Source organism: Mobula hypostoma, chromosome 23 (genome assembly GCF_963921235.1).
Source record: "Mobula hypostoma chromosome 23, sMobHyp1.1, whole genome shotgun sequence".
Lineage (NCBI taxonomy): Eukaryota > Metazoa > Chordata > Chondrichthyes > Myliobatiformes > Myliobatidae > Mobula > Mobula hypostoma.
Window position 1 is genome coordinate 2,762,478 of NC_086119.1, and position 22,558 is coordinate 2,785,035.

At 51.7% G+C, this 22,558-nt stretch overlaps 1 protein-coding gene across 3 annotated transcripts in view; it reads right to left on the bottom strand.

Moving 5' to 3' along the window:
* The window catches only part of LOC134336876 (unconventional myosin-Ic-like), a 132,829-nt gene that overhangs the window by 48,588 nt on the left and 61,683 nt on the right, over positions 1-22,558 (bottom strand). For all 3 annotated transcript variants that reach the window (XM_063031477.1, XM_063031476.1, XM_063031475.1), the window contains exons 2-10: positions 18,701-18,856; positions 17,901-18,016; positions 15,529-15,727; positions 12,144-12,224; positions 11,557-11,736; positions 8,650-8,748; positions 7,976-8,089; positions 4,527-4,598; positions 3,867-3,986 (exon numbers count right to left, since the gene is read on the bottom strand). In XM_063031477.1, coding sequence (XP_062887547.1) covers positions 3,867-3,986; positions 4,527-4,598; positions 7,976-8,089; positions 8,650-8,748; positions 11,557-11,736; positions 12,144-12,224; positions 15,529-15,727; positions 17,901-18,016; positions 18,701-18,826 — 1,107 coding nt within the window. In that variant the 5' untranslated portion in view covers positions 18,827-18,856. The remainder of the gene's footprint in view (positions 1-3,866; positions 3,987-4,526; positions 4,599-7,975; positions 8,090-8,649; positions 8,749-11,556; positions 11,737-12,143; positions 12,225-15,528; positions 15,728-17,900; positions 18,017-18,700; positions 18,857-22,558) is intronic.

Consider the following 22,558-nt stretch of genomic DNA (forward strand, 5'->3'; position numbering starts at 1 on the left):
ACTGGATACAGTACTCCAAATTGAGCCTCACCAACACCTTATACAGTACTTTAATCCCACCTCTTCCATGCCAGCTCTGATGGCTATCTACACTAAACCTATTTGCCCACAACAGACCATATCCTTTACATCTCTCCAATCCTTGTCCTTATAATAATCATTATTGGATCTGACTTCATCACCTCCGATAGCTTCTTTTATACTAACACTACCTTCTGCGTGCAAAACTCACCCTTCAAATCTCCTTAAAATCCCTAGCAACATACACAAAAAGCTGGACGAACTCAGCAGGTCAGGCAGCATCTATGGAGAGGAATAATAGCCTTCCTCACCACAGACTCAACCTGTAAATTAATCTTTAGGGAATCTTGCACAAGGACTCCCAGGTCCCTTTGCGTCTCAGTTTTTTATTTGTATTTTCTCTCCATTTAAAAAAGTCAACCCTTTCATTTCTTCTACCAAAGTTCATGACCATATTCTTCCCAACACTGTATTCCATCTGCCATTTCTTTGCCTATTCTCCTAATCTAAGTTCTTCTGTAGCCTACTTCCTCCACCCATCTTCATACTGTCTGCAAACTTTGCAACAAAGCCATCAATTCCATCATCCAAATCATTGACATATAATGCAAAAAGAATCGGTCCCAACACAGACCCTTGTGAAACACCACTAGTCACTGGCAGCCAACTAGAAAAGACTCCCTTTATCCCCACTCTGCCTCCTGCCAACCAGCTACTGCTTTATCCAAGCTAAACTCTTTCATGAAATATCACGGCTCGTAACCTGTCAAGCAGCCTCATGTGTGATACTTGTCAAAGGCTTTCTGAAAATCCAAGTACACAACATCAACTGATTCTCCTTTGTCTATCCTGCTTGTTATTTCTTCAAAGAATTCCAACAGATTTGTCAGGCAAGATTTTCTTTTGAGAAAACCATACTGACTATTTTATCACGTGCCTCCAAGCACCCTGAAAATACATACTTAAGAATCGACTCCAACATCTTCCCAACCACTGAGGTCAAATTAACTGACCTATTATTTCCTTTCTTCTACCTCTCTTCGTTCTTGAAGAGTGGAATGACATCTATAATCTTCCAGTGTTCTAGAAACATTCCAGAATCTACTGATTCTTAAAAGACCATTATTAATGCCTCCTCAATCTCTTCAGCCACCTCTTTCAGAACCCTGGGGCGTACACCATCTGGTCCAGGTGAATTATCTACCTTCAGACCTTTCAGTTTTCCAGGAACCTTCTCCCTAGCAATGGTAACTTCACACACTTCATGATCCCCAACACCTAAAACTTCCACCAAACAGCTGGTGTCTTCCATGGTGAAGACTAATATAAAATACCTATTCAGTTCGTCTGCCATTTTGTTGTCCCCCATTTCTACTTCTCCAGCATTGTTTTCCAGTTGTCCAGCATCATTTCTTGCCTCTCTTTAACGTTTTATGTATCTGAAGAAAATTTTGGTATTTTGTTTAATATTATTGGCTAGCCTACTTTCATATTCTATCTTTACCTTCTTAATGACTTTATTTTGGTGCCCTCTGTTGTTTTTTAAAATCCCTCCAATCCTCTAATTTGCCACTAATTTTTGCTCTGTTAATCTGTTTCTCCAAAATCTTTTTCTCCACAGCTGATCTTCTAGCAGGCTCAACCACGATCTGCTCTAAAAAGCTATTTGAATTGACTTCATTTCTTATATCCTTCACATACGTGAGGAGTAAAACTCTCTACGTTACGTCTCCATCTAAATGTGCAACGTGCAATCATAGTAATTTATAATAATTTATAATAAATAGAACAATCAATGTAATATAAAATACACTCGTCAGTGTGAGTTCATCAGTCTGATAGCCTGGTGGAAGAAGCTGTCCCAGAGACTGCCGGTTCTGGCTTTTATGCTGTGGTACCGTTTCCTGGATGGTAGCAGCTGGAATAGACTGTGGTTGGGGTGACTCGGGTCCCCAGTGATCCTTCGGGCCCTTTTTACACACCTGTCTTTGTAAATGTCCTGAATCATGATAAGTTCACAACTACAGATGTGCTGGGCTGTCCGCACCACTCTCTGCAGAGTCCTGCAATTGAGGGAAGTACAATTCCCATACCAGGCAGTGATGCAGCCAGTCAGAATACTCTCAATTGTGCCCCCGTAGAAAGTTGTTAGAATTTGGGGGCCCATACCAAACTTCCTCAAATGACTGAGGGGAAAGAGGCTTGTTGTGCCTTTTCCACCACACAGCTGGTGTTTACAGACCACGTGAGGTCCTCGGTGATGTGGATGTCAAGGAACTTGAAGCTGTTTACCCTCTCAACCCCAGATCCGTTGATGTCAATAGGGGTTAGCCCAACTCCATTCCTGTAATCCAGAACCAGCTCCTTTGTTTTTGTGGCCAGCACTTGGCATGGGTAGCAATCCTGAGATCACAACCCTGGTGATCCTGCCCTTTAGCTTTGCACGTAACTCCCTGAACTTCCTTTGCAGAACCTCGTCACTCATCCTACCCATTCCATTTCATGGACCACGACATCTGACTGTTCACCCTCCCACTCAAGATACTCCAGACACTGGTGCCCAGGAGGCAACCTACCATCTGGGAATCTCATTTTCACCCACTGAACCCTCTGCCCATTCCCATAACTAACGAATGCCCTATCACCACAGCTCGCCCCCTTCCCTTCTGAGTCACAGAAACAGACTCAGTGCCAGAGACCCGACCATTGTGACTTTCTCTGTTAGGTCACCCCCCGACAGTATCCAAACTGATATACCTGTTGTTGAGGGGGATGGCCACTTAACCCCTTTCCCCTTCCTGACTGTCACCCAGTTCCCTGTGTCCTGCACCTTGGGCATAACTACTTCTCGAAATGTCCCACCTGTCACCCCCTCAGCCTCCCAAATGATCGTGAATTCATCCAGTTCCAGCTCCAATTCCTTAACGCAGATTGTTAAAGCTGTAGCTGGATACACTTCTCACAGCTCTAGTGGCCAGGGACACTGGACATCTCCCAGTCTTCCCACATTTTTCAAGAGAAGCATTGCACTATCCTGCCTGGCATCTCTGCTGTCCTAGCTGAGCAGGTATAAAGATGGGAACTTCACTTGAGCTTTTCTTTTCTTTGTTTTCTCTGAGTGAAGCCTCAAGATCACCACTCCGACTCGTCCACTCAGACGATGGCTGCTCTGCTTGCCCCTGCCTTCCTTTAACTTGCTCTTGCTATTCAATCCCAAACACCAGTTAGTCAGTGGTTAAAGCTCTTTTCCACCGTAGTGACCTGCTGCTGGCTTTTCTACTCGGGCAGTGGACCTGAGTGAAGTCCCCTCCTCTCAAAACTTCCAATCTCCAGACTGGTCGCCAGTCAGAGCTCTTTTTTGCTGGGGAGAAAGCCCTTTTTAAGGTGAACATGAGGGGGAGGTTTTTCACCCAGAGGGTGGTGAGAGTGTGGAATGAGCTGCCAATGGATGTGGGTTTGATTTCAACCTTGAAGAGAAATTTGGATCGGTACAAAGATGGGAGGTGTATGGAGGGCTAGTAAATGAGACTAAACATGAACTAGATGGGCCAGAGGGCCTGTTTCTATGCTGCAATGTTCTATGACTGTACGCATTTCCCTAAGGTGGATGAGGAGAAGTGGTAGGTCTAGGGTATTTGGATTTCCAGAAGGCATAGGATAAGGTTCTGTACGAGGAAAGAGGAGACGGGGCTGTTAATAAATTGGAGTAGACAGCGGTCAGATTCTTCTCGGTGTTGTGTTCATGGGGACGGTATCACCATCTGTCTGTGGATAGCCAGTGTCACCTGGACATCTGTGGAGTGTGTGGTGCGGGGTGAATGAGAGAGCTTACTCCCACCTCCTACCTGGTGAGCAAGGGACTCGTTGATCTTGTTCACCAGCCAAGAGAAGGTCCGTCCGTAGACTGCCTTTGCCAGAGCATCCCGTGCGTAGGCTGCCTGCTCGACGTTCAGGGGGCTGATCAACTGTGAGGAGAGAGGGAGACACAGTGATCAGGAAGGGAACATTTCCCCAATAAACACCTGCCCTGTGCTGCCCTGCTACAGCTCATATCCTTCCTGAGGTTGGAGGCTTTGCCCCTGACTCATGGGCTGTCTCCAGCATATCCTGAGGATGTGCTGGTTGTTAATGCACGGATGCATTTCATCGTATGTTTCCATGTACGTGGAACAAACAAATGAATCTGAATCTGACTGCACTCTGTGTGAACGTCCTGAATGGCCTGGCTGCCGTTTACAAGCCTCCAGCCCCACCACGTCCCACCCAATCGCATCCTTTAACCACCCATCTGGTAAGGGGAGCCTGGGCCCACAACACAGTTACTTCACTGCCACTCAGTCCAGGGGCTGGGGCCTGGATCCCCCTGTATCACCCAGGCCCATCCGCCCATCCACCCCTCCCTCTCCCTCTCTCACACACACACACACACACACAGACCTTCCACACATCTGGCTCAGGAAATTACACTGCAACCCAGCATCTGGCTACACACTGGTACATCTCACCTCCTCTCCCTTGGCAGTGATCTTCTTGTGGATCAGGGCCTCCCGCAGGGTTGGACCAGGAACACCCAGCAACTGTAAGGCACAAGAAAACTTCACTGTAAACTTCAGAGTTCAGACTGATTAACTCATGCTGATTTGAGTGTATTTCTATGTTACATTGGCTGTTCTGTTTATTATAAATTACTATGATCGCATATTGCACACTTAGACAGAGACATAACGTAAAGATTTTTACTCCTCTTGTATGTGAAAGATGTAAGGAATAAAGTCAATTCAACTCAGGTTGATTCATTGTAAGGTGTAGGGTTGCTGTGAGGGCAGGACAGGTGGGGAGGGTGGGGGCAGGCTAGGTATGAGCAGCACAAAGTTTAGGAGAATGAGGGGGGATCTTACTGAAACCTTTTGAATACTGAAAGACCTCAACAGAGAGGATGTTTCCTATAGTGGGGGAGTCTAAGACCAGAGGACACAGATAGAGCGGATGTGGAGAGGATGTTTCCTATAGTGGGGGAGTCTAAGACCAGAGGACACAGCCTCAATAGAAGGACGTCCCTTTAGAACAGAGATGAGGAGGAATTTCTTCTGCCAGAGGATGGTGGATCTGTGGAATTCTTTGCTACAGAAAGCAGTGGTGGCCAAGTCATTGGGTACGTTTAAAGCGCAGGTTGATAGGTTCATGATTAGTCAGGGCATCAGAGGTTACGGGGAGAAGGCAGGAGAATGGAGTTGACAGGAACAATAATCAGTCATGATGGAATGGTGGAGCAGACTCGATAAGCTAAATGGCCTCACTCTGTTCCCATATCTTGTGGTTTTGTGGCTGGCCTGATAGGGCGGCGTTAAGTGACCTCTCAGGTAGAATGGTGCTGTGAGTGGTGCTGCTGCCTCTCGGGTCCAGGGACACCGGTTCAATCTTGATCTCTGGTACTGTCCGTGTGGAGTCTGCACGCTCTCCCAGCTGACAGCGCGAGATTCCCTTGGGACTCCAGTTTCCTCCCAAATCCCAACAATATGCAGGTTGGTGATTAATCAGCCGCTGTCAAACTGCCCGTGATGTTGGGGTGTTGGGTAGAGTCTCAGGGGGAGTTAATGGGAACGTGGGGAGAATACAAAATGGCATTAATGTAAATGGGCCAGCACAGATTGAGAGGGCTGAAGGGCTGTTTCTAAGCTGCATTTCCCCATGACTGAGAGTTCTGGGAGCATCAGGGGATGACTGAGGCTTTGGAGGAAGGAGTAGGGGAGAGGGTTGCACAATGTGATGGGGTCAGAGCAGGGAGAGAGAGGGGTGGGTAGCAGGTACCATGGGAGGGAAGCTTTATCAGATTAGCAACACTCAGACACTGATTCTCCTCGATGGGACTGGACTGAGACGACATGGGGGTGGGGGGGGAAGTGGGGAAAAACATGGTGGCACAATAGTGTAGTGACTAGTGCAACTCTTTATAATGTCAGTGACTCTGGGTCAATTACCACCACTGTCTGAGGTTCTTTCTCCCTGTGACAGCGTGGATTTCCTCCGGGTGCTCTTGTTTCTTCCCACATTCTAGACATGTACGGGTTAGGCTCTGTAAGTTATGGGCGTGCTATGTTGGCACCAGGGGTTAGGCTCTGTAAGTTATGGGCACGCTTTGTTGGCACCAGGGGTTAGGCTCAGTAAGTTATGGGCGCGCTATGTTGGCACCAGGGGTTAGGCTCTGTAAGTTGTGGGCACGCTTTGTTGGCACCAGGGGTTAGGCTCTGTAAGTTGTGGGCGCGCTATGTTGGCACCAGGGGTTAGGCTCTGTAAGTTGTGGGCGCGCTATGTTGGCACCAGGGGTTAGGCTCAGTAAGTTATGGGCACGCTATGTTGGCACCAGGGGTTAGGCTCTGTAAGTTGTGGGCACGCTTTGTTGGCACCAGGAGTTAGGCTCTGTAAGTTATGGGCGCGCTATGTTGGCACCAGGGCTTGGGCTCTGTAAGTTGTGGGCATGCTTTGTTGGCACCAGGGGTTAGGCTCTGTAAGTTGTGGGCACGCTATGTTGGCACCAGGGGTTAGGCTCTGTAAATTGTGGGCGCGCTATGTTGGCACCAGGGGTTAGGCTCAGTAAGTTGTGGGCACGCTTTGTTGGCACCAGGGGTTAGGCTCTGTAAGTTGTGGGCGCGCTATGTTGGCACCAGGGGTTAGGCTCAGTAAGTTGTGGGCACGCTTTGTTGGCACTAAGGGTTAGGCTCTGTAAGTTGTGGGCGCGCTATGTTGGCACCAGGGGTTAGGCTCTGTAAGTTGTGGGCACGCTATGTTGGCACTAAGGGTTAGGCTCTGTAAGTTGTGGGCGCGCTTTGTTGGCACCAGGGGTTAGGCTCTGTAAGTTGTGGGCACGCTATGTTGGCACCAGGGGTTAGGCTCTGTAAATTGTGGGCACGCTATGTTGGCACCAGGGGTTAGGCTCTGTAAGTTGTGGGCACGCTATGTTGGCACTAAGGGTTAGGCTCTGTAAGTTGTGGGCGCGCTTTGTTGGCACCAGGGGTTAGGCTCTGTAAGTTGTGGGCACGCTATGTTGGCACCAGGGGTTAGGCTCTGTAAATTGTGGGCGCGCTATGTTGGCACCAGGGGTTAGGCTCAGTAAGTTGTGGGCACGCTTTGTTGGCACCAGGGGTTAGGCTCTGTAAGTTGTGGGCGCGCTATGTTGGCACCAGGGGTTAGGCTCAGTAAGTTGTGGGCACGCTTTGTTGGCACTAAGGGTTAGGCTCTGTAAGTTGTGGGCATGCTTTGTTGGCACCAGGGGTTAGGCTCAGTAAATTGTGGGCACGCTATGTTGGCACTAAGGGTTAGGCTCTGTAAGTTGTGGGCGCGCTTTGTTGGCACCAGGGGTTAGGCTCTGTAAGTTGTGGGCACGCTATGTTGGCACCAGGGGTTAGGCTCTGTAAATTGTGGGCACGCTATGTTGGCACCAGGGGTTAGGCTCTGTAAGTTGTGGGCACGCTATGTTGGCACTAAGGGTTAGGCTCTGTAAGTTGTGGGCGCGCTTTGTTGGCACCAGGGGTTAGGCTCTGTAAGTTGTGGGCACGCTATGTTGGCACCAGGGGTTAGGCTCTGTAAATTGTGGGCGCGCTATGTTGGCACCAGGGGTTAGGCTCAGTAAGTTGTGGGCACGCTTTGTTGGCACCAGGGGTTAGGCTCTGTAAGTTGTGGGCGCGCTATGTTGGCACCAGGGGTTAGGCTCAGTAAGTTGTGGGCACGCTTTGTTGGCACTAAGGGTTAGGCTCTGTAAGTTGTGGGCATGCTTTGTTGGCACCAGAAGTGTGGTGGCATGTGGCGGGCTGCCCCCAGCACATCCTCAGACTGTGCTGGTCGTCGGGTCTCTACCGTGGTGAGACCCGTCATAAATTGGGGACCGCTTCGTCGAAGACCTCCGCTCTACCCGCCACAAGCAGAACTTCCCAGTGGATTGCAATTCTGTGGCACTGACCCGAGAAAGCAGGCGTATCTGGTTCTCCCCGTTAACGGTCGCATTCCCATCGTCGTCTGCCAGGCACTGCAGGTTTCCCAGGTGAAGGACACTCGCCACGACATTCAGCAGCTCCTGTCCCAGAGAGAGAGAGAGACACAAGAGAGTGATATCAGAGAAAGCACAGGTCCCCACCGTTCCCACCCACACTCCTTGCTCCCTACAGCTCAGCCGCCCACCCAGCGTGAGGGGACATTTTGGAACACAGAGCACCGTGTCCTCCCCAGCATCAGGGAGAATGACCTTGTGCGGAGCGGCCAGTAGCAGAAAGATCAGGGACCCCACATCACACCCCCACTGACGCCTGCACAATCCATCTTACAGCACTGAGCCCAACAACCAGCTGAGGGCTTCATGCAGCACGTGGAGGAGGGAACGCAGAGAGGTAGGTTGGGGAGAGGGGGTACAGAAGGGGGGAATGTGGAGAGGGGGATGTCCCCAGCATTCCTACACAGCTCCATACCTCCCCACTGGGAGGATACCCAGGTCCTCAGGCCTTCAGGGAATGTCCCAGGAATCAGGGCTCAAACCAGGCACCGCCCCTCGGTGATGACTGGGGTAGGGGGAGAGGTGATCCCCACTGCCCAGACCCCCTCTTACAACAGCCCCCAGGCTCTCACTGTCTCCCCCCTCACCTCGATGTCAGTGCTGCTGAAGTTGATGACAGACAGGGCTCGGTGTACGGTCTTCCAGTCGTTCTTATCATTGATGGAACTGACCTTGGCACAGTGACCCTGCAATAGAGACATAGTTCTCCAGCTCCCAATAATCCAACCTCCTCCCCGTCCCTCTCCCTACCCCTCCCCATCTCCCTCTACTCACTCTCCCCCGATCCTCTCACCCTCATCCTCCATCCCACCCACCACCACCCTCCTCCCTCTCTTTACCACCCTCCCCAATCTCCCTCCCTCTCCCCCTCTTCCCTTCATCACAGACTCCAAGCCCCTGTGGTCTTCTCACTTAGTCACTCCCCCCTCCCACCACAGCCCAGCAGGATGATGTAGGTCACCTAGGTGCCAGACAACATGGGGGGGGGGGGTGTACAGACCCTACCTGCCCCTTTAGGCAGAGATCCAGCCCCTCTGGGTGGAATACCCACCCTCCCACCGACCCACCCCCAAAAATTAGCAGAGCTGTTCACAGGGTAGAGCTTCTCTCCACATCCCCAGACCCGGGGGCTCAATCGGACCTCAGGTGCTGTCTGTGTGGAGTCTGCACGTTATCCCTGTGCTTGCATGGGTTTCCCATACACACTTCAGGTTCTATATGGGGGGGCAGGCCAGGGGAGAGAACACAGGGGGAGTGTGATTTGCCATGTTTCTCCCCTGACCGTCTGTGGTTTTTGACCACGCACAGAACAGTACAACTCACCATACAGTGGCATAATGTCTCTAAATATTCAAACACATCAATAGGTGCAGTTGAGAAAAGCCCTCAACAAATAGGCATCCGTTAGTCTCATGAGACCATGGATTTGCGCCTTGGAAGGTTTCCAGGGCGCAGGCCTGGGCAAGGTTGTATGGAAGACCAGCAGTTGCCCATGCTGCAAGTCTCCCCTCTCCACGACACCGATGTTGTCCAAGGGAAGGTCATTAGGACCGATACAGCTTGACAACAGTGTCGTCGCAGAGCAATGTGTGATTAAGTGCCTTGCTCAAGGACACAACACGCTGCCTCAGCCAAGGCTCGAACTAGCGACCTTCAGATCACTAGACAAACGCCTTAACCACCTGGCCACGCGCCAACACAGCCCTCAACAACCCCAGTCCTGCCACACTGTGTACGGACCAAGAGCAGTGTGAAACATTCCTCAGTGCAGACACCCTTTCACTGCAACCTCTGCCCGCTGAAACCTTTACTGCAACACAATGAAACGCCCATGGGGGGGTCCTTCCCCTAGCGTTGGTGGAGGGTGTTGCACAGGCCAGTACCGTACGACAGGTTTTCGACACCCCGTCCACCTGTCCATTCTGTGGCCAGGAGCAGTCAGTGTACCACGCTTACATGGAGTGTTTCGACATCTGAAGGAGCTACCGTTCAGCTTTAGTTACACTTCAGCCCCGCGCTCCTCATTTACGGGGACCCGGTACAGAAGGGGGCAGGTTGTTTGGAGGATTAACTGGTGGGTTTGTTTCTGGGATGGCCAAGATAGCCATTCATGGGTCCAAGCAGCGGGCAGTTGAGGGGCTCTGCGTGAAGTGACTACCTGCCCCTCTTCCGCGGTTACGTTCATGCCCGGGAGTCCTTGAGGAGGGAGAATGTGGTCACTATGGGTACAGTGGGGGACATCAGGAATGGTGGGCCTCGCAGGGAATTGAATGTTTTATAGATGGTAGTTAGAAATTGTTAACAGTCCTATAAAACCCTGATGTTTGTATTTTGTGTGTGAATAAACCCTGTAGTTTTGCTTAAAAAAAGTTGTAACTGTAAAGATGCATTTCAGCACAGAGACCGTGAAAATCTCCAGCACACTGAGCCAGACCTATACAGTAGAGGGTAGATCTGACAAATCCCTCAGTCATATGTCATAGAGAAGTCCAGTCATTTATCATAAAGGTGCCAGCTATAAGTGACAGAGGCGCTGTGGCCAGGAGGGCTGACCTAGTCAGTGGCAGGAGCCGTGCCTCAACTGATCACAGGCAAAACGACCAAAGAGTATACGCAGACTCTGCTCAAAGTTCAGTGTGTTTATAGTACCAATATATTAACACATCACTTTAAGATTCATTTTCTTGCAGGTATTTACAGGAAAAAAGAACACAATAGAATTCACAAATAAAAACCATACAAAGACTGACAAATAATCAAAGTGTGAAACACAAACTGTGCAAATAAAAACACTTACAATGTGAGTCTGTAGGTTGTGGAATCAGTTCAGAGTTGAGGTGAGCGAAGTTATCCACACCGGTTCAGGACCTGATGGTTGAGGTGTAATAACTTTTCCTGAACCTGGTGGTGTGAGTCCTGAGGCTCCTGCACCTCCTTGCTGACGACAGCAGCGAGAGGAGAGCGTGGCCTGGGTGGTGGGGGTCCCTGGAGATGGATACTGCTCTCCTGTGACAATGCTCCTGTAGATGTGCTCAATGACAGGGAAGCGTTTGCCTGTGATGGACTGGACCAGATCCACATCTTTTTGTAGCCTTTTCCACAGCAAGGGTGATGTGACCAGTCAGGATACTCCCCACTGTGCACCTACAGGTTTGTGAAAGTTTTAGCTGACATACCGATATACACAAACTCCTAAGAAAGCAGAGGAGGGTTGTGTCTTCTTTGTGACAGACTTACGGCCGGACTCAGGGCAGATCCTGGTCTATCACAGGCAAAGCCGAGGAATTTAAGGTTATTGACACAGTTCATGGCACGGATGGGATGGGAGAGAGATCTTAGTAAATCAGGCAGGGAGAGTGCAGCCCTACAGTACCGGAGGGATGCAGACCTGACCAAGAGTTTTAGTGAGGTCCCCAGAGAAGGCAGGTGACCATCACTGTGTGCTCTCCCCCCACAACCCTACCTCCTTCAGCCCCCTCTTCCCCAGCACCTACCTTGACGAGGTACTGGTAGCTCTGTGGATTGCGCTCCAGGCCAAGCCGTTGAAGAAGGTCATTGTCGCCTCCCTCAATCACCTGGTAGAAGATGTGGAAATTCCTCTCGCCGTGGTTCTGATGAACAACCCGGGACTTCTCCAGCAGGTAGTTCAGGATGTGACCTCCCACCGGTGCTCCCTACAACACAGCACAACACCCGGGCAACAGGTCAACACCAGGACAACAGGTCAACATCAGGGCAACAGGCCGACCACACAACGCCCGGGCAATGGGTCGACTGCACAACGCCCAGTCAACAGGTTAACTGACCAACACTCAGGCAATAGGACAACACTAGGCAACATGTCAACTGCATGATTCCTGGGCAACAGGACAACAGCAGAGTGCTGTTCCATGCATCCAAGCCCCACAAATACTGTACACTACCGAGTGACCCTTCCCACACTGTGGGGCAAACACGGTGCCCTCACACCCTCCCCACACACACAGCTCACTGACTCTCAAAGACTCGGACAACGCCGTCCTCTCTGGCTGTGTTTCCCAATATCCTCACACCCCAGATCCTGTACATGCCCCTTTCTCACCCTGAAGTCGAACTGGACGTCCATGTACTTGCCGAACCTGCTCGAATTATCATTACGGAGAGTCTTTGCATTTCCGAACGCCTGGCGGAGACAAAACAGGGACTTGGGTCAAAAGCTCAGCTGAGAGAGAGGCGGGGCTATCCCCACATCCCGGCAAACCCCACCACACCCACTAACCCACTACCCCCCACCCCACACCCACTTTATCATTTCCTGTCAGGCACCTTATGTACAGACACCCTCACGCCTGGCGTCACCTTATGGACATACAATCAATCTGTGTACATAACCGATCTGATGTATTTACATTTATTGTCTTCTTTTATTATCATGTTCTTAATCTTATAGTGGTTTTTTGTGCGACATCAGGTCAGGAGTAGCAATTATTTCTTTCTCCTGTACAGTTGTGTATTTGAAGTGGCACTTAACCATGAGATCACACACACAATGAATGTGACACACCCTCACTGAGCCTCAGACTCAGAATCTCGTTTACTGTCACCGATATACGTCATGAAATTTGGTGTTTTGTAGCAACAGTACAGGGCAGACGGGGCTCGTCAGCCATGGCTGGCAGCTCATCTAGGAGAAGGAAAACGCCGATCTTCCCACCCACGAGGAGTCCGGAGCTGGAGTCCCTAAGGCATTGAGTTCAACGCTGACTGGCAACTCCTGTGATGCTATTGGTACCAAAGTGCATCAGTCTCTGCCATTCCTTTGGGTTCATCAGCTATGTGGAGAAGGGGAGCTTGCTACACCGGCAACAGCTCACTCTCCACATTGTACTGCTCAGGTTTGCATGCTAGACAGCCAGGGCACAATATCCATGGTCAGCCCTAACCAGCAGAGGCCCTCACTCACAGTGAAATACATCAAAAATTTATGTAAGTTGCAACAAGGAATATAAAAAGTAAATAAGTAATGTGATTACAATGCTATTAGTTTCAAGGTAATTATGGAAATTCTGGTCCTTGGGTTGAAATTCTAAATTGCAGAAAGGCCAATTTTGATGGTATCAGAAAGGATCTGGCAAGTGCATACTGGGACATGCTGTTTTCTGCCAAAGGTGTACTTGTGTCTGGGAGGCCTTCAAAAGTGAAATTTTGAGAGTACAAAGATTGAATGTGCCTGTCAGGATAAAAGCCAAGGATAACACATTTAGGGAACCTTGGTTTTCAGGATATTGAGGGCTTGGTTAAGGGAAAAAAAAGGTGCACATAACAGGCAGGCAGGAAGAAATGAAGTACAGAGAACATTTACAAGGATGTTGCTGGGTCTGGAGGGCCTGAGTTATAAAGAAAGGTTGAATGGGTTAGAAGTTGGAATGAGGACGATCGAGGGGAGATTTGAGTGAGGGATACAAAATTATGAGGGTATAGATAAAGTAAATCCAAGTAGGCTTTTTCCACTGAGTTGGGTGAGACTGGAACTAGAGGTGATGGGTTAAGGGTGAAAGGTGAAATATTTAAGGGGAACATGAGGGGGAACTTCTTCACTCAGAGGGTGGTGAGAGTGTGGAATGAGCTGCCAGCACAAATGGTGGATGCAATTTCCATGTCAATATTTAAAAGAAGTTTGGATAGGTACATGGATAGAATAATAGAGAAATAGAAGGCTATGGTCCCAGTGCAAATCGATGGGAGTAGGCAGTTTAAATGGTTCAGCATGGACTAGATGGGCTGAAGAGCCTGTTTCTGTGCTGTACTTTTCTATGACTCTATGCAAAAAGACAGCAAAGTAGGGAGGTAAAAAAGAAAGCAAAATAATGTAAGTCATGGAGTCCCCTCCCCAACAGCAGCAAATTGATGGTTCACCCCCCCCACCCCACCCCAGGTGATGACGGATGGGCACGATCCCCAGAACATCAACTTTAAAGCAAAATAACTCTACCCTCTCCCACACCGTCCTTAGGCACAAAGTTCCACAGAGACTAGTCTGGACTCTTGGCCATCCAGTCACAAACAAAGCCGGACAGACAAGAAAAAGGAAGGGAAGGTGGCCGAAAGTGAAGGTACGATGAGGGGAAGAGGTACTTGGAAGGATGAGGGGTGAAGGAAGGACATGAGAGCGGGAGAAAGCCATGGGATGGGGTGGGGAGAAGAGGAAGAGAAAATGAGACGAATGGTGAGGGAGGGGTAGAGTGCAAGAGGAGGGAAAGTGAAGGGGACAGAGGAGAGGAGAGGGGAGGAAGGCAAGGGGACGGGGAGGGAGGGTGGAGGGGAGGAAGGCAAGGGGACGAGGAGAGAGGGTGGAGGGAGGAAGGCAAGGGGGATGCGGAGGGAGGGTGGAGGGGAGGAAGGCAAGGGGACGGGGAGGGAGGGTGGAGGGGAGGAAGGCAAGGGGACGAGGAGAGAGGGTGGAGGGGAGGAAGGCAAGGGGACGGGGAGGGAGGGTGGAGGGGAGGAAGGCAAGGGGACGAGGAGAGAGGGTGGAGGGGAGGAAGGCAAGGGGACGGGGAGGGAGGGTGGAGGGGAGGAAGGCAAGGGGGACGGGGAGGGAGGTGGAGGTGAGGAAGGCAAGGGGACGGGGAGGGAGGGTGGAGGGGAGGAAGGCAAGGGGGACGGGGAGGGAGGGTGGAGGGGAAGAAGGCAAGGGGACGAGGAGAGAGGGTGGAGGGAGGAAGGCAAGGGGGATGCGGAGGGAGGGTGGAGGGGAGGAAGGCAAGGGGACGGGGAGGGAGGGTGGAGGGGAGGAAGGCAAGGGAGATGCGGAGGGAGGGTGGAGGGGAGGAAGGCAAGGGGACGAGGAGGGAGGGTGGAGGGGAGGAAGGCAAGGGGACGGGGAGGGAGGGTGGAGGGGAGGAAGGCAAGGGGGATGCGGAGGGAGGGTGGAGGGGAGGAAGGCAAGGGGACGGGGAGGGAGGGTGGAGGGGAGGAAGGCAAGGGGGATGCGGAGGGAGGGTGGAGGGGAGGAAGGCAAGGGGACGGGGAGGGAGGGTGGAGGGGAGGAAGGCAAGGGGGATGCGGAGGGAGGGTGGAGGGGAGGAAGGCAAGGGGACGAGGAGGGAGGGTGGAGGGGAGGAAGGCAAGGGGACGGGGAGGGAGGGTGGAGGGGAGGAAGGCAAGGAGACGGGGAGGGAGGGTGGAGGGGAGGAAGGCAAGGGGGATGAGGAGGGAGGGTGGAGTGGAGGAAGGCAAGGGGGTGGTTGAAGGAGTGGAGAAAGTGAGGTGGCTGAGGAAGGGGGGGAGGAAGGCGAGGAGGACGGAAGAGGGAGAGCGAAGGGGAGTAAGCAAGGTGGACGGGGGAGTTGTTGGGTCAGTGAGTCCCTGTTCAATTTCCAACATGGTCATTTCCTGTTGGGACATCCACTGCCCGAGGGCTGGGCTTGGCCTTTGCGCCAGGAGCGGGTGAAAACCCTGCCTCCACACCCTCGTCAGCTCCTCACCTCCAGAACGGGGTTAGACTGAAGCAGTCGGTCTCGCACCGTCTCCACCCTGTCACTGCTGGGGCACGTCACTGCGTAATACTGCAGGATCTTCTTGGAGGCTTCGGTCTTCCCGGCCCCACTCTCCCCGGAGATCAGGATGCACTGGTCCTTGCCCTCCGAACGCATCGAGCGGTAAGAGTTGTCTGAGATGGCATAGCTGTCGATCAAACAGGGTTAACAGCACAGACTGGCTGACTCATCATCCCTCTCAAACCTATTCTCCACAGCTGCTGGCGTTCAGAGGTTCAAAGGTACAATTTAATGTCGGAGGAATGTATACAATATACATCCTGAAATGCTTTTTCTTCGCAGACAGACGAGTTCCCCAAAGAATGAACGACAGTCAAATGTTAGAACCCCAAAGTGCCCCCTCTCCCAGCATCCCGCTCCTGTGCGTAAGCGGCAGCGAGCAACCACACCAGACTTCAGGGAGAGTGGTCCCGGCTTTGAATCCGGCCGGCTCCCTGCACATTTTCCATCGAGCTAGTAACTTGGGCAAAATGCTAAAGAAACGGCAAAGTTGCTGGCTGATATGCCACAGGGCATGGAAAGGAGTAACACCAACAATAACCCTGGTCACCTGCCTCTCCCCGTATCCTCTGACACCCTGACTAATCAAGAACCTCTCAATCTCCACTTTAAATATACCCAATGACTTAAATATATCCACTGACGTCTGTGGCAATGAATGCCTCTGGTCCTAGACTCCCCCACTATAGGAAACATCCTCTCCACACCCACTCTATCTGTGTCCTCTGGTCTGAAACACTCCCACTATAGGAAACATCCTCTCCACATCCACTCTATCTGTGTCCTCTGGTCCTAGACTCCCCCACTATAGGAAACATCCTCTCCACACCCACTCTATCTGTGTCCTCTGGTCTGAAACACTCCCACTATAGGAAACATCCTCTCCACATCCACTCTATCCGGGCCTTTCAATAACTGATAGATTTCAATGAGATCTCACCCCCCCTCCGTCCATTTTTCTCAGCTCCAGTGAGTACAGGTATTTTCACTGCCAGGATCACTCTGGACCCTTTCCACTTCCTGCATATCCTTTTTCACAATATTTCAGACTTTTGACAGGAAAGGTTTAAAAGAATACAGGCATAAATGGGCAAATGGACCTCCTGGTCAGCATGAATTGGCAGGGCCAAAGGACCTTTATCTCTGCTCCATGACTGAGATATGTTTAGATTAAAAATAACTTGTAGTTCACAATCTCAGCAACACCAGTCACAGGAACAGGCCCTTCACCCCATCCAGTCTGTACTGACCAACAGTTAAGTTCTTCCACTGATCCCACTTCATTCTGCCCCCACTCCCATCAACCACCCCCACTGCCAGATTATACCCCTTACCCACACACCGGGGACAGCCCACTGACCTGTATGTCAAATGTGGAAGAAAACTGAAGCACGCAGAGGGAACTCACGCGGCCACAGGGAGAAAGGTCAAACTCCTTACAGACAACAGAGGCAGAGGTGGGGATTGAACCCAGAACCTTGTGAGGCAGTGGCTCTCCCTGATTCACTAATACCCAAAGCTTCTGATCTATAGACATGGTGCAGGGCGTGATCACCAACCGCAAGGGACAGCAGTCACCCAACTGGCAGAACCTTTCCACCGCCATCTCTGGTGAAGATCACCATCCCATCCCCACGGAGCTGGACTGCACACGGTTACTCCCCCAGGGGTCGGGGAGGAGCAGGCAGCCACGGTCCTGGGCTCAGGCACCCACAGTCACGGGAGCGTGATGCTATTACAGCTCAGGGTGTCAGAGTTGGGGGTTCAATCCCGGTGCCCTCTGTCAGTAAGAGGTTTCTGTGTTCCTTCCCAGGCGTGTGTGCGTTTCCTCGCACAGTTCAAGGACACAGGGTTGTAGATGGTCCTGTGATTAGGCTATGTTAAATAGGTGGTTGCTGGGTGGAGCAGATCGTTGGGTTGGAAGAAGCTGTTCTGCTCTGTATCACTGAGTAAATAAACAGATATAACAGTTGGGCGGATGGACTATGTGCCCGCAGTGCCCAGTCACAGCACGGCTCAGACCAACCTCTGCAGCAGCCCGTGGCATCTCCAGACTGTGGGGTCAGCTCCCCGCGGACAGTGTTCAGCAGTTCCAGACCTGATCTGGGAACCCGCCCCCACACACCGCCTCACCCAACCTCTCCCGCAGCACCCGGCTTAACTCCAGGCTCAGTGTCCGGACGCGTCCTGACTTCCAGGCACCAGCCAGAACGAGTCACCCACTCCCAACACTGGGAGTCAGCACTGCCCCACCAGGATCGGCGCAGTCCCAGCGCCTACCGCCCCTCGCAGTCACTCACATGTGGGGCGAGACTTCGTAGAAGTTGACGCCGCGGTACCGTTCCATGTGTTGCCGGCTGTAGATCTCCAGCTCCCGGTACGGGTTCACCGACACCAGCACTGAGCCGATGTACGTCTGCGGGGAAAAGCCAGGTCATCACCATCAATCCTGGGCCACACGGGGGTGGGGGGGGTGCCCAGACGTCACTGTCAGTCCCAGGCCACAGGGGGATGGGGGGCCCACACGGGGATCAGGGGGGCCAGTCATCACCATCAGTCCTGGGCCACACGGGGGTGGGGGGGGGTGCCCAGGCGTCACTGTCAGTCCCAGGCCACAGGGGGATGGGGGGCCCACACGGGGATCAGGGGGGCCAGTCATCACCGTCAGTCCTGGGCCACACAGGGGTGGGGGGAGGAACACATGAGGGGGGTGGGCAGTCATCACTGTCAGTCCTGGGCCACACGGGGGTTGGGGGGCAAGTCGTCACTGTCAGTCCTGGGCCACACGGGGGTTGGGGGGGGAAACACACCCAGCCCACACTGGGGGAGGATTGGAGCACGGATCTGGACCGTGTGTGTGGTGGAGAATGACAAGAAAGACAGACAGGCAGCAAGGGGACAGCAGTGAGACAGTCGGCACAGGGAGGGGGCTGGGGAGACTGATGGGCCAGGGAGAACGGCAGAGTGAAGAGATGGACAGGTGGGGTGACTGGCACGGTGCGGACTCACGTAGATCAGGCTTTCGGAAGAACGACAGGGTGAAGAGATCGACGGGCAGGGAGTCGGACAGGTGGGGTAGATATGTGGGGTGCGGACTCACGTAGATCAGGCTTTCCTTGAAGCGCTTGCGTAGGTTTTCAATGAAGGCAGCCTCGCTGGTGAAACTCTCCAACAGGACGAAGTCCTGCACTCCCACACGGTCCCTCGCAGTGAGAGCCCCCTCCATGGCCAATCGCGCCCGCTCGCCTCCCTGGGCCTGTGGGGAAAAGCAGGGCCTCTGAGACAGAGAACCAGGCCCTCCAGACTAACCAGTCTACGCGGACCGTGAACCCCCACCCCTGAGGATCCCACACTGACGGGACCCTCGGGAGATGGAAGGAAACAGGAGCACATGGGGGAAGCTGACGCAACACGAGGAGAGCATGCAGACTCCGCACAGGGGCAAGGGGGAGAGATGAGGGGAGGGTGTATGAGGAGAAAGGAGGGGAAGGAGATGAAGGAGGGAGGGAGGGAGGAGGAGGAGGAGAGAGGAGGAGGAGAAGGAGGAGAAAGGAGGAGGAGAAGGAGGAGAGAGGAGGAGGAGAAGGAGGAGAGAGGAGGAGGAGAAGGGGAGAGAGGAGGAGGAGAAAGAGGAGGAGGAGAAAGAGGAGGAGGAGAAAGAGGAGGAGGAGAAAGAGGAGGAGGAGAAAGAGGAGGAGGAGAAAGAGGAGGAGGAGAAAGAGGAGGAGGAGAAAGAGGAGGAGGAGAAAGAGGAGGAGGAGAAAGAGGAGGAGGAGAGAGGAGGAGGAGAGAGGAGGAGGAGAGAGAAGGAGGAGAGAGAAGGAGAGAGGAGGAGAGAGGAGGGAAGGAGGAGAGAGGAGGGAAGAAGGAGAGGGAAAAGTAGAGAGGTGGGAGAAGAAGGAGGGAGGGAGAAAGAGGGAAGGAGAAGGAGGAAGGGAGGCTTGGACAAAATGGAGGGGAAATGCAGGTGGGGTGCCAAGTGGCTGTGGTGAAACTGGGTCAGGTTCACGAGAAAGGTGAGAAGACCCTGAGCCAAGGAAGGAACAAGCCCAGGGGTGAGTAATCCTGTGGGTCACCTCTACAGGAGACCCCCGTCACCCAGAGGGGGGAAGTACCATGTACCAATCAGCAGCTAAAGCACATTGGCCAAGATGTCAGAAGCAGGGATGGGACAGCACAACGCCTAGAGCCGAGTGGGTACTGAACTTGAGGATATATAGTGGGAACATTGCTCAAAACTTGGTGCCCAATCTGCAGGGCCATCAGCAAATATCCCAGAGGTGACAAGAGGCAGCTTTTAAAAATAAACATCACGTGCACTTCACAGATCATACAGCCTGGCGGGATATTCCAAGGGTGTGAAAACCATAACAAGCTTAATTCAGAAAGTTAGTCAAAATATGAGACAAGAAACAAGGCAAAGGTGAGACCAGCAACAAAGAGACATAATCTGATGTCTTTCCACAGACACAGAAGGCAAAGGGAGGGAGATGATATCTCTGTCATCACCACATGCCCAGACAAGATCAAGGCAGTGATCATGTAATCCGCTAGTCCCTCAGGAGATAGGGATCGCCTCTCTTAGGGAGCTAGACGATGAGGGTGCAATCCCTGATCACACAGCCCAGTACAAGCCCTTTGACTCACCATGATATGCCAAACCTTTAACCTTCTGTAACCCTTCCCTCCTACATTGCCTATCACCTATCTGACTAAGAGTTCTTAAATATTCCCATGGTATCTGCCTCTACCACCACCCCGGCAGGATATTCCACTTCCCCAAGCTTCCCCAGAGCCACGCGGGGCTGTATCTATCATGACACCCAGAAATCCTCAAGGAACCCGGTGGTGTCGTGTGAAACCAAGTTCGCAGGTTCGCTGAGTGGAGTCAGAAGACACTCACTCATGGTAAGTTAACTATTTATTTACAGGCCACTAAACATTCAGTAAACCTTTCAAATTACATACAATTACAAAAACGTATCGAAATGGAGTGTTCGAAGTGTGCCAGAGACTTTTTCCCAGGGTGGAAGCGGCTAATACTGGGGGGAGGGGGGAGTCTACTGCACAGGATCAAAGTGAGCTGTAAAGAGTTGTACGTTGGTCAGCTCCATCATGGGTACTAGCCTCCACAGTGTCCAAGAAGCAGTGCCTGAGAAAGGCAGTGTCCACCGTTAAGGCTCCCCACCACCCGGGGCATGTCCTCTTCTCACTGTTACCACCAGGCAGGAGGTACAGGAGTCTGAAGGCTCACACTCAGCAACTCAGGAACAGCTTCTCCCCTCTGCCATCCAATTCCTAAATGGACACTGAACCCTTGGACACTACCTCACTACTTTTTTTATTATTTCTGTTTTTTTACTTATTTTAACTATTTTATACACACACACACACTCACTTACTGCAATTCATTTTTTCTACATTATCATGTATTGCATTGTACCGCTGTCACAAATTTAACAAATTTCCTGAGATATGCCAGTGGTATTAAAGCTGATTCTGATTGTAGGAATGTATAGAGAAGATGTCAGAGGTAGATTGCTTTTAAAACAGAGAGAGGTGGGTGTGTTTGGTAGATGCGGACACATCCAGAACATTTAAGAGACACTTAGATAGGCACGCAGATTAGATTAGATTAGATTATGAGAACACTTCAGTCCTCGTTTATTGTCATTTACATGCAAGGTTATGTGGGAGCGAAGGGTTAGTTTAATCTTAGAGGTTGGGACGTTGTGGGCCAAAGGGCCTGCACTGGGCTGTAATGTTCTACGTTCTATGAGGTATGACTAGAAATTGAGAAGCAGCCCTTTCATTCACTCTGACAGGGGCTGTGATGTTTTGCATTCTATATAAACATGAGGCATAGACACCTCCAGCTGCCCCCTCTCCTGGGAGGGTGTCATGGACAGACTCGCCAAACAGAAACAGGCCTTGGCCCGCCAAACTATTCATTTGCCTAGCCGCATTGACCTGCACCTGGACCACAGCTCTCCTATCCAAATTTCTCTTCAATGTTGAAATGAAACCTGTATCCACCACCTCTACTGGCAGCTGGTTCAGTGTTACGGGACGTTTAGCTTGTATCCAACGTGCTGTCCTGTCCTGGGACAGGATGTTGCTGTGAGCACCTGCAAGTCATTTCAGAGACTGCATCTGGTCACCAGGTGGCTCGCGGGTGTGTACGATTTCGAGAGTGTGGAGCGGTTGGCTCCAGCCACCCGGTTAAAGATTAACCTGTGTGTGTGGCTTTTGGAGCCACGTGTTCCTCAGAGGAGTCCAGGGCGTGTACAAGTGTCTGGTACGGAGGGGATTAGAAAAAGCTGCAGAAAGTTGCAAACTCAGCCAGTTCCACCATGGGCACCAGCCTCCCCAACATCCAGAACACCTTCAAAAGGAAATGCCTCAAAAAGTTGACATCCATCATTAAGGACCCCCATTACCCAGGACGTGCCCTCTTCTCACTGCTACCATCAGGGAGGAGGTACAGGAGCCTGAAGGCTCACACTCAACGACTCAGGAACAACTCCTTCCCCTCTGCCGTCAGATTTCTGAATGGACGTTGTATCCATGAACACTGCCTCACCTCTTTTTGTCTCTCCTTTTGCACTACTCATTTATTTTTTTATATACTGACTGTAATTCCTAAGTTTTTATTATGAATCACACTATACTGCTGCTGCAAATTTCAAGGCACACGCCAGTGATATTAAACCTGGTTCTGATTCGGAGCCGGGGTTGATCGTACGGACGTACCCACACAGCATACGGCAACCCACCCACCCCACCTGTAGAAACCAGACACACTGTTTAAGCTACAAACATGTCAGCACAGCTCCTGCACAGCCAGAATTATGGCATGGACTTCCAATGCCAGCAGCACTGATCTTGAAACTGGATCAGTGTTCCTGATGAGAGGGTTCATTAGAAACTGTGTTTATTGATCTCAAGCCAAGCTTCG